Source organism: Callospermophilus lateralis, chromosome 12 (assembly GCF_048772815.1).
Source record: "Callospermophilus lateralis isolate mCalLat2 chromosome 12, mCalLat2.hap1, whole genome shotgun sequence".
NCBI classification, from domain to species: domain Eukaryota; kingdom Metazoa; phylum Chordata; class Mammalia; order Rodentia; family Sciuridae; genus Callospermophilus; species Callospermophilus lateralis.
The window spans coordinates 80,338,911-80,351,502 of record NC_135316.1 but is presented as its reverse complement, the minus strand read 5'-3'; the positions used below and the strand labels follow the sequence as shown (position 1 = coordinate 80,351,502).

The window sequence follows — 12,592 nt, the reverse complement described above, 5'->3', positions numbered from 1 at the left end:
CTTTCTAGAGACCTGATTGTTTGCATCTTTTTTAATTCTGCCAATAAAGTCTTTTTTTTTAAAGGCACAATTGGTTTCTATTGCTTGCAATAAAACCCTAAGTGATGCCCAGAATATTTTTCCTTCAGGGACCATGTTGAATTATTTAGATGATCAGCCTCAATTTCAGGTTCAGTAATGCTACTGGAATAAAAACATCCTATTTGTCTTTACAAGAAAGATTTAAAGATTTAAAGGAAAGATTTAAAGGCAAGGAACTAAAAGTTATCAACTAAAATATAAGTGGTGAAAAATAATAAGGATAAACAAGTAAAAGATAAGCAACAATAAGAAAATCCATAAGTAAAATTTGCTCGTTTTAGTAGCTTCCTTTTGGGTTCCATTCTTTAAAAATACATGGGTGCTCCCCAGCCCTGACCTGAGCTGATAAGAAACACAGGACTGAATTCAAATTCTCAAGGGTAAGCTTTTTCTGTGCACTCAAAGCTTCCAGGGACTAAAGCATCATATGCTGGCATAAAGGAGGCACCATAAGGGTTGAAGTATAGCCTGTGACCAACATGGACCCGGAGAAGCAGAGAAAATGGGGACATGATCAAAGAAGCAAAGAACTAAAAAACAAATTATTGAAAGAAAAGATTTCTGGAGATGTATGGGGTAGGTTTAACTTCTAAGCATACTACTGATTTATCACATGCAAATATTTATTTTAAAAGATTTCATGAAATGTACATATTCTAACAGTGCTCTAAAAAATAAGGTCTTATAAAAGTAAATATCGGACAGTAACAACAGAGGTAAAATAACATAAAACCTATCATTTGCTTTTTTTACAAGAAACTTATCTCTTTTAACAAGCAATAATTTTCAGTTTTATGAACAAAAAATAAACTCGAGCAGGTAAATGAAAGGTTTTAAACTAAAATCATTATAGGTGAGGGCAGCAGAGAATTAGAATATTTCTTCCCCCTTTACAAGCTAGTATTTATATATTCTGCCTTATGATATTAGAGACCAAACATTCAAGACCACCATGCAAAAGTGACATCAATGATAAACCATGAAGTTTCCTTTAATGTATTTTCTGTCTCTACAGATAAAAGATGACATAGCTCCTGAACAGAGGGGCTGACACAGTAAATGACAAATGGCTTCTTTTCAAGTGATATTTCTTCATCATAATGTTAACAGTGTTCAAATAAACACACATTTTTTTTTATGAAGAAGAATTTGAATAATCTCTGTGACTTCGTATTTAATGTAAGATGTCTAAGTGTTACCTCCTAACACTGATGAACATGATGCCTCATGCCCTTTTGAATGCAGAGACTTCCATTTCTTCCATAGTAGATCTCAGGTACCCAAACAAACAACAACAACAACAACAACAACAAAAACAAAAAGATAGTTTCCTCTAGGGTAAAACATATTTTAAGAGTATGCATTTTTACCATCCAAGTAAAACCAAGAATAGTGAATGTTTGTAAAGAAAACTAATGGTCTTATTCTGGTTGTTTTGTTTGGGGCTTGTTTGGGCTTTAACTCGGTTAACCCTAGATTTGCAACTGATGGCAAATTCAAGGTCAGCCCCAGAAACTCAGTGAGGCCCTAAGCAACTTAGAGAGATTCTGTCTCAATATAAAAAATTTTAAAAAAGAATGGGGATGTGGCTCAGTGGGTTAAATCCCCAGTACCCAGTACAAAAAAACAAAAAAACAAAAAGAAAAGGATTTGCAAATGGTCATAATTTTAAACACTTTCACTTAAAACAAAGCTATCCCTAATTAGCTAATGCGATTTCTACGTCTCCACAACTGCTTACAAATGAGACCTGGATTACAGATTTTCATTTCTATTTTGAGCCACCTTTTAAAAACTATGCCATCTTCATATCTCGGTGCTACAAGGGGAAAATAGCAGGAGTTACTGGGCACATGGAGTGCAGTGCAAAAAAACAACTTTGGTCTCTTATTCAAAAGTTGGGTGGTTTTGATATAGCATGATTATTTTATATATAAAAAAATCACACTCCTGCAATAACATCCAGCCACATGGAACAAAATCACCGTGAACGATGTAAACATTTTTGCACAGCTTTTACTAGACGTGAGCCAGGCAACCTGTGGCCTGAGGACTGGAGACACTTCATCAACTGTTGGATATCAGTCTGAAAAAATTGTATTGAAATTCAGAGTTAAGTGTTTAGAAACTTTCAATAGCAATTTGATGAAGTAATTTTTGTATCTATCTCAAATAATTTTTTAAATTGACCTTGTATTTTGGAAGTCTTTTTTAAATTTCATTTGTCCAGCAACTCATTTTATTGTAAAAGTACTGATTCCAAGGATTAGAAATGTAAAAATCTACAACTGGTCTCTCACTACAGATAGCTTGAGAAGCGCTGAAGAAATCTATTTAAGTGATCATAAGAATGAAAAGAAAATCAGAATGAAAAGAAAATTCAATGTACCTAAAATAGACAGTCAAAAAAATGAGATTTCAAAGACAAAACTTTTCCATTTATAACAACTAGGTATTCAACAAACTTGTTAAGATTAACATTTTTGTTGTTCTCAAACTATTTATTCTGCACATGGCTCGATAGCTAGATGTAAAAGCTGATTGTTCTATTAAAAATATCAGTTAAAAGTGAAAAAACTGTATACATTAAATGTTACTTTAAATTTATACCATCCTGAGTCATTTTTCTAGAAATTCAAACCTAAGATGATATGAAATATATCTACAGATGTAAAACATTCACATATCATCCTAAAAGAAACTTCACATGGTATGAAATGTAAATAATCAAGTAATTCTTTAAAAGTATATTTTTTAATATCCAAGAGGAAAACTTAATATATATATTACAAAATACTTCTTACAAGCTGTTATGTTTTATAACTACATTACTTAGGAAGATAAATTATTTCTTTTTTTTTTTTTTTTTTTTTGGCACTGGGGAATGAACTCGGGGCACTCGGGGCATCCCCAGCCCTATTCTGTCTTTTATTTAGAGACAGGGTCTCTTACTGAGTTGCTTAGCGCCTCACTTTTGCCGAGGCTAGGTTTGAACTTGCAATCCTCCTGCCTCAGCCTCCTGAGATGTTCTTTGGATATGCATTCTAGATGCCAAATATAATAGAAATCTTTTGAGACAAAAAAGAATCAAGCCATTTTTTGTCATAAACTCAGACTCTTTTTTTTTTTTTTTTGAGATGGGGTCTAACTCAAGCAATTTGATGGAATAATGTTTATATCTCAGATAAATTTTTTTTTAACTTGTATTCTGGAAGGTTGTCTACATTGGCCTTGAACTCCTGGGTTCAAGGGATCCTCCTACCTCAACCTCCAGAGTAACTGGGACTAGAAGCGCACCACACTACTCCACATTTTTAAAAATATGCAAAGAGTTCAAGAGAAGTAGGAAGAAGGGAAGAAAGCAAAAACCTCTGTGATCTGGGAGAAACGTATCAGATTTGCCAAGAACATGGGACCTTCTAATGGTCTTCCCAGGGTCTCTGTCTGCATGGTGGCCATAAGAAGCCACTTCGTCATGACATCCCTAACAACCACCTGGCAACATGATGGCAGATTCGGGGACCCTGAAAAGATGCCTGCCTAAGACTGACAGGAGCCGGACATGGAGACATTGCATTAAGGAGAACTGGACGTTCGAGCTGCTCCCTAGACAGCCCTGTCTCCTGATGGGACCGAGACAGTCTCCTGGAGCTAATGTGACCCTTTGGTTTCCTGGAATGAGGCCGATGACCAATGAAAAAGAAAAGGAAAAAAAAAAAAAAGCATAAAAACCGTATTCCTGCCCAGAATTCCATAAGAACACTCAGTCCAAATAGAATTTCAATAAAACTATTGAAGTCTGTGCAAAGGAACAAAGAGGTAAACACTAGACTTCTCCAAAATGGGGGTGAAATATACAGAAACACACATACAGATATGTGAAGAGTATTAGAACAGTACTCTTCTATGGGCAGAACCATATTTAAGGGCTGAGGGTATAGTCCAGTGGCAGAGCACTTGCCTAGCCTGTGAGAGGTACTAGGTAGAAACCCCAGCACTATAAAAAATGTCTTTAAAAACAACCACCCATCTCCCCCAACCCTGGCCCCTGGTGTTTTTAGTCCTGAAATAATTTTCAGCAACTCTTTCTCTAGCTGTTTTCAAATCCAGAGATGAGCTAACTTCCCTTTATCTAAACTTGAACAAAGTGGAAGCACAAACCAACAACTTTGGTTCAGCTCAATACAAATCAAAGATCAATTCAGTTCATTTAGTTCAGTGTGTGTGTGTGTGTGTGTGTGTGTGTGTGTGTGTGGCGGGGGGGTAATCATTTTCCAGGATACTTTAAGCCCTTCCAAGGCCTTAAGAATTAGGAAAAGGTCATGATGATTTCTCCAAAGTTCATCAAAATAAAATGCATTTTTCAAAATCACATAAAGCTTCCATATACTTTGAAATTAAAATATATATTTTTTTCTAAGTTTTCCTGACTACAAAATTTTGGATTCATCCCTAAAAAGTTTCAAACCTCCCTCTCTTCTCTCTATAGGTAGAAGTCCTGGTCTTGTGGGTACCCCACCACTCTCCACCAGTGGAACTTTAACTTCCACTTTGAAATAAACTGGGACATCATGAACAAAACCCACCTGGAGTTTCCACCCGGCGGTAGTGATAAGGGTTAATGCACACCTCTTTCTGTTTGGAGCCAAAAGGGAACTCACAGCACTCCAATGGCTTCAACTCATGGTGGGACTGGAGATCTGGCCATCGCCACACCCGGCAGTAAATGACGTGCGGCAAACCCTTGCGGTGGGACACCTGCAGGCGCCCATCCAGGGACCTGGGGATGGTGACACATTTGCTGGGTTGCCCAGGACAGCTGAGGGCCCTCTCCAGCTCATCCATGGCTCCTTTCTTCTTCTTTAGTTTCTTCACTAGAGAGTCTACTGCCTTCTCTGCCCACTTCTCCTCTTCATCTCCTTGCTTCCAGCCAAGCAGTCTCTTCACTGCGGGGCTGGTGAAGGAGAAGAGGGAGCTGATGGGGGTGCTGGAGTGCATAGGAGGTGGGCCACAGACGTCCCCCCACACAGAAACCGGACTCACGGCCCTTCACAGCTGGTCAGCAGCCAGGAACTCTCCAGGGAGGGCATAGGTACAAATTTGCCTTTTCTTCTGGAAGCAACTGTGACTGATTCCAGTTGGGAATTGTGCTGACTGCTTCCTAAGCCCATGCATGGGTTGGCCAACCCTGAAAAACAAAGTGAGACTTGCGTGAGCTTCATCAGGGTGATTTTCAGAAAAGGAAACACTGTTTAAATGTTTTAACTTGAAAATTCAATCATCTTTTTGACACTGCCCTCCCTCCTATCCCTTCATCCAGGTCTTAGTCACTGGCCTTAAAAACCTCTTTCAGAGTTTGTCTTTTCTCTCCATTTACCCAACACTTGGGGTCTAGACCTTGTGGTATAAAGGACTCCCTCAGATCATGGTGGCAACTTCTGACTTCCCTTCTGCCCTCCTCCTCCATTTATTCCCAAACCTAATTTGGACCAAGTCATTTTCCTATTTAAGAAATGATTCGGTTCATTGATTTCCCAAGTGTAAACTTCTCCACCTGGGTTTCTAAGCTCCTGTGCTCTTCCAGCAATATAGTCCTTCTTTCTTCATTTATAGGTTGCACAGGTCATCTGCCCCTCCCCATTGTATGACATATATACAAATGAAAAGGGAAAAACATAATTAGGATCACTGTAGTCTCCCCACTGGGAACAGCCACTTTTGAACCTATCTTCTTCCAAACTACCTGATAGGATAGCAGTTCTCAAAACTATGTCCCAGGATTCACCTGGGAGTCCCTGAGACTCTTTCAGGGGGCTGTGAGTTCCAAATTACATATCTATGTGAGCTAAATCCACTTCCTGCTCTTTAATCAAAACAATAGATCACAATAGGTTGTGTGCGGAAGGGGATATGAGAATCTGGGTCTCCACCTGGCATTAAAGAGATCTGCAAAGAGAAAACAATGGCACTCTTCTCACTAAAGTCCTTTTGAAAACATAATTTTTAGTAGAATAATGTGCTTGTGTTCATATGTAATGGATTTATTTTTTTTAACATTTATTTCTTAGTTGTAGTTGGACACAATACCTTTATTTTATTTATTTATTTTTATGTGGTGCTGAGGATCGAACCCAGAGCCTTGTATGTGCTAGGCGAGTGCTCTACCGCTGAGCCACAACCCCAGCCCAGATTTATTATGTTTAATGAATCAATAAGTAGTTCTAAAAATGTCTCAGTTTTAATTCCGAAAATGGAAAACACTGACAGACAAACCCACATACGGGTTATTGGAGTTCTCCATAACTTCTACAGTGAACAGAGGTCATAAGAACACAACGGGTTGAAAAGTGCTTTTTCTCGGGGCTGGGGATGTGGCTCAAGCGGTGGCGCGCTCCGAGGCCTGGCATGTGTGCAGCCCGGGTTCAATCCTCAGCACCACATACAAACAAAGATGTTGTGTCCGCCGAAAACTAAAATAAATAAATAAATAAATATTAAAGAAGTCTCTCTCTCTCTAAGAAAAAAATTTAAAAAAAAAAAGAGTGCTTTTCTCCAAGTCCCACACAGTCACATACATAGATGTGAACACCAAGAAGTGCTGTCCTCACATTTGATACTCTGCTGAAGATCAGCTGGATTCTTTACCCTTTCATCTGAAGGTGGCACTACTTCCTGGGTATTCAACAGACCCATTGAAGTTTCCTGGGGCAGAACTGCATTTCCTCCTCTGTGAAAGCACTGGCTTAAACAAAACCTCCTCTTTCTTCCAGATTTTAAAACCAGCCACCTCATTAATGTTCAGAGTGGCTGCTTCTGGACACAGTTTGAAGAAAGCTGACTCATTTTAATCTCTGGGAATCAGTGTAGCTCACAATCTCCGACAATTGCTTGTTTAATATGCATTAAATATAATTTTCTCCTTTGCTTCCGTGGAGAGAAAAACCGAACCCTTGCCAGTACTATAGTGTGCCTTTAAAAAAACAACAACAACCAAAAAAAAAAAAAAACTAGGTATTGAACACAAGGGTTCTCTATCATTCAGCCATATCTCTAGCTCTTCTATTTTTTTTTTTTTTTTTTTTTAATTTCAAGACAGGGTCTCTCTAAGCTTCTGAGGCTGGCCTTGAACTTGTAGGCCTCCTGTCTCCCTTGCAAGTTTCTGGGACTACAGTGAGGATGTTGCTTATTGGTAGAGCACTTTTCTAGTATGCACAAGGCCCTGGGTTCAACTCCCAGCATTGGGGGAAAAAAAGAAAAAAAATTGAGGCTGGATGTAGAGACAGAGGAAATTTCTCGATGGGAGAAAATCAATGAGATTTAATGAGTAGGATGCAATGCTTACATCACTGGATTCCTCATGTGGACCTTATTTAGGATTATACAGAAGTAAGCTGTGATGAAAGGAGAGTTAAGGACTCAAAAGTTGTTATTTTTCAGTTAGCAGTTTGACAGACCCAGTTTTATTTGGCAAGGTTGATTTTTGGCTCAACAATTTGTGAATTTATAAAGTAGAGTGCTCAAGTTACGTTTTTCTAGACAGGTCGCTTCACAGCAGTGGTTGTAGGGTTGAGGGGCTTTCAGGAGACTTGGCATGACACAGAGGAACCCGAACCCTTACAGAGCTTTAGATACTGCTTAGCATTACATCGGATTTGTTGTTCGTAAGTTGCAGCATCAATCTTTATGTTTAGGTCAGTGGTAGAGAAAAGCCTTTTATAAAAATGTTCACTAGAGTTCAACTAAATACACCTTCTTAAAAACTTTTGCTGTATAGAGCAAATGACAGTTTGCTAAAGTGGGCTGAGTTTGCTTTTTGTTTTTTTTAAACTGTGAGTTCCTCTCTATCTAATGGCCTGTGAAATCAATTTATCATCAGAACAAAATAGCTTTTGGAAAACCAACAAAACAAAACAGACTATGTTGCAGGACAGCTAACAAAGAAAGAGTAAGTGTAATAAAGTACGTGTGTATAAGCTCATTCCAACTTTTCATTCAGAGGCATATGCTCTGTGTATGTGTGGTATTTGTGGTATATGTGGAATATGAGTTCAAAATGCAAAATTTATTTACTTTTCTTATTGTACCTTGCAATCAAAACTACTTAAAAAGCATTACTCCTCAACCATACATTTCCTCAAACTCTCTGAGGTTTACCTTGATTAGTGACATGCATTCCTTGGGGAATTCCCAGTTAATACTGAATCTAGGATCTAAAAAGCTCTAAGCTAATTTAGCTCTTAATCCTCCTGAATCTAGGTTCTCTGATGTCTGAGGTCACTGCCCCTTTAAAATAATTAAAGTAGTCTCACAGTGGCTCCAAAACCAAGATTTTATAGTTGCAAGACAGTTCCTGTCCAATTAAACAGAGGCCTTTGCATTAAGGGAGACCCAAGAGTTAAATTTAGAATCTCAGAATGATAAACACCAAATTCATAATAATGACTTCCTGGTAACAGAAGAGAAAACAGTAAAAAGTTAAACTTTGGGTACACTGAAGTTGAAAAGATGATTCTCTATACTTGTTTGTACGTTTTGTGTATTTTTTATAGAAGAAATAAGTATTAAAGTGAATCAAACTTAGAAACCCACAAACACTAAGGTTCTTGTTTGTGCTAATAGTTTCTATAAAATAAATCAAATTTGGACTCTCACAAAGATTTTTGTCTATGTAAATAACTTCTGTTTATCCAGGCAGAGACATTTAAGCTTCATAAAGATAAATTCATTCTCATTCCTATATTTTAGCCATTAAAAGAACAAAGGGCCTCTTGTTTATCCCCAACTAGCCATAACATTAGCATCAACAGTGAGGTCTCCAACTGTCCCCATCTGCTCAGTACTGTCAACCTGGCTCCCAATAGCTTTGCCCATAGAGTTGAATGCCCATAGACTGCAGATGCTAGCCTACCATGGCTCCTGAAGACACCACTGCCCAGGCTCACATAAACTAAAATAGAGCACTTCCACAGGAGCTAAAAAAAAAACTACTGTTGCAAAAATGAGAGGGTCAATTAATTCTGCTCTTACAGTTATGCTGTTTTAATAAAGTATAAAGAAGAACAAAACAAACAAACAAGGCACCTTATATAAAGATAAATGCACCCGAGGTATTTATATAGAAACTAGCCAGTTGATTCCCACATAAGATAGCAAGAGCTATGAAAGATAGGAGGAGATGGTGGTGTATGAACAATTCTTACTCAACCTGGAAGGCTCTAGAAGGATTCCTAATAGGATAAATGAACTGCACTTCAAAGGATTAAAATTACAGTTAATAAAACTGACTTGGTAGACCAGGGAAATAGTCCAAGATTTCCTTGTGCAGTTCTAGTCTCACAAGAGAATGGTGCAACCCTGCCACAGACAAGCTGTGTGGTTTTAGACAAGTCACGTGGTCTCTCTGCAGCTCCGTATTTTCTTATTTGTGGATCTGGATGGGCTCAGCCTTTGCTTCAGCGTCTGCATGGGTGACAGTGGTTCCATGACTACATGGCTATTGGCTGGATGTGCCACATGGGAGCATATGACTCATTCAACTGCCGTTGATGCCACACCACTACCGCTGGTGTGAGATTTTCATGCATGATGCTCTGAAGCACAGAGCAGGGCAAAACAGAAACTTGTTTTCCACAAGCATCAAACTGACCCTTGGAATAACAAATGTCATCCAGCAAGCAGCACAACACAGTTTCTACTTTGTATTCCAGTTGTTTCTTTCTGGAATTACTTTTTATGTGTGTGTATGGTGCTGGGGATTGAACCCACGACCTAGTGTAGGTGAGGCAAGCATTCTACCAACTGAACTACATCCCCAGCCCTGGAATTACTTTTGTGACTGCAAAGGGATAGGAGTAAAAACATATGCTTGGTGTCACTGTGTTTGATGCTATTAGTTGGTGCGTCATCTGGCACTCATAACCCCAGATCGCTCAAATGCCTTCTGCTGACCATTGGAGCTTGCTGTCTTTGGGCAGAACGAAAAAAGTACCATGGCTGTGCTTGCTCTGAGTCACTTGTGGCTTGCTTCACATAATTGCAGCACCAAAACTGTACTTCTTTCTTTTCCTGGCGTCCAAGTTTTACAATAAACTCCAACTGAGTGAGCAAAACAATTTCTCTCTTTTTTTTTTTTTTAAATAAACAGGCCCACTTAAAATAAAAGCAGGGTTGGCCACATGCACACACTAAGACTTAACTGTATGTGATTCCATGAAAAAAAAAACAAAAAATAATTTACCAGACTACATAAAAGTTTGGGAGACAGGGGGTTTTTTTTGGTAATAAGTTGTCAGTTTAAATCCCAACTTCCCTTCGCATACTAAAGATTATTTTTTACTCACTGGGGCTCCTTGGAAGAGTCAATTAAGGATTTTTAATCCTGTGGGGAAAAAATTTCTAAAAAACTATTTAAGGTGAATATGTTGATAGGCTTCTCTGGAGCAGGGCTAAGCAATGAGCACATGGAACTTTTGAGATTCTTTCATGGGCACTGCTTTGTGGTCAATGTGGCCAAGGGAAGTGTCCATCATCCGCCAGACCACACACTGCTGTCAGCCCCGGTATCAGGTGACATTCTGCTCTACAAGGACCCAAAGAAGAGACTACCACCACGTCAGAACATCTTTGTCTTTTAATTTTTTCAATTTTATCACTTTTGCCTCTCTAATCCTCCCTCAAAAAAATCCATGGCCAACATTAAGAATACCTTGGCCTCCCCTCTAGAAAAGTTTACTAACCAAACTTAGAATGTGAACACATTTTCCAAAGGAAAATTTAATCCCATTCCGGAAATAGACTGTTTTCTTGATGGCTTCTGTAGCACTTTTTGTACACTAGTAATTTTAAGCAATAAGATGTGCATTTAAAAATGTTAAAAACATATCCAAAAGAACACCAACCTAGAAAACAGGTGGCTGCTATTATCAGCATTGGCATGTATATAGCATGTCTCATTATTGTACACATTTTAAAAGAAACTTTGTTTAAAACACACACATACAGAAGTAAATGTCTGATTAAGTCAACTTTGTCCTCACTTAGTCTAGCCTGGCATCCCCATGTGTTTCCAAATGAGTAACAACCATAAGGTTGTACTGTAAAATGTAAAATACCTTGTGTGCATATCAATTTAATTTCATGCAATTGGATAAACACAAGAATGGTATCAAAATGTCATATTCTGGACAAGAAAATTCCCACCTGTATTTGAAGGTTTCCTACAAATCTGTGATGGGACAGTCCCAGTTCTCGGGTGTACCAATGAGCATCTCATTGCAGGCTGGAAGACCTTCAGTCCACAGCATCAAAGAAGAAGACAGAGATGCATTACTATAATGAGGACTCGGGGCACCTCTGGATCTCTGAATTATCTGCTTATTCTGTGTTTTTTAGTCAGATTTTTCATCGCTGTGACTAAGAGACCCAACCAGAACAACTGTAGAGGAGGAAAGCATTATTTAGGGGCTCACAGTTTCAGAAGTCTCAATCCACAGAGAGCAGGCTCCATTCCTCAGGGCTCGAGGTGAGGCTGAACATCAAGATGGAAGAGTTTGGCAAAGGAAAGCAGCTCACATGGTGATCAAGAAGCACAGAGAGAGAGAGAGACTTCACTCTCCAAGTACAACATATATACCCCATAGCCATGCCTCCAATAAATCACTTCCTCCAGCCATACCCCACCTGCCTCCAGTTACCACTCAGTTAATCCCATCAGGGATTAGTTGGGTTGAGACGCAGGAATGGTATCACGTAATACTGATTGGGTTGAGATACTCACAACCCTATCATTTCTCCTCTGAAACTTCTTGCATTGTCTCACATGTGAGCTTTGGAGGACACCTCACATCCAAACCATAACACTGGGTGATAGTGTAAATATAGATTTTTCTGGGGAGACAGTCCAGGTATTTTTCTTCAAAATATCCAAATAGCCTGTGTGACCTACCCCCAAAGATTTTTAAAACCTACTGAATTAGAAGAAAAGGAGAAAGTGAGAGAAAGTGAACGAACTAAGGAACAAAAGAGAGGAGCTGGTTAATCTCACTAACTGGTGCCAGGAGAGAGCCTCAAAAAGCCTACTTGCCTCAAATAAAAAAAGAAAAAGAACTACAAACTCAGTAGTTAAGCACCCCTGGGTTTAATTCCCTGTACCACAAAAAAAGAAAACGAAAAGAAAAGAAAGAAAAAAAGGCTTAAAACCACTGAGTATTCTCTTGGTAAGTGCTTTATGTACACTTACTCTTTATGCACACTTACTCTTATGTACACTTATCTCTGTCCTGGCATATGAGGAAACAAAGGCACACAGAGATCTAGTAACTTGCCCAAGATCATACAACTATAGAGGGGTCCAACTCACCATAGTTTGACTTATGATTTTTTTGGACTATGTAACTGTGTGAAAATGACACGCATTCAGTAGAAATTGTACTTCAAAGCTTGAATATTGATCTTCTCCCAGGCTAGCAATACACCATCCACACCTACCTCAAGAGGCCAAGAGGCTGGGCAG

At 38.8% G+C, this 12,592-nt stretch overlaps 1 protein-coding gene across 2 annotated transcripts in view; it reads right to left on the bottom strand.

Annotated features, from left to right (window-relative positions):
* Nucleotides 1–11,595, bottom strand: part of Smad9 (SMAD family member 9) — a 35,767-nt gene extending 24,172 nt beyond the window's left edge. The window contains exons 1-3 of one of the 2 annotated variants that reach the window (XM_076872447.1): nt 11,550–11,595; nt 5,125–5,269; nt 4,668–5,035 (exon numbers count right to left, since the gene is read on the bottom strand). In XM_076872447.1, the coding sequence (XP_076728562.1) occupies nt 4,668–5,035; nt 5,125–5,252 (496 nt within the window). In that variant the 5' untranslated portion in view covers nt 5,253–5,269; nt 11,550–11,595. Of the gene's footprint in view, nt 1–4,667; nt 5,270–11,549 lie in introns of those variants that run through there. The other variant, XM_076872448.1, reaches the window with a different exon arrangement.
* Nucleotides 11,596–12,592: the final 997 nt, after the last annotated feature.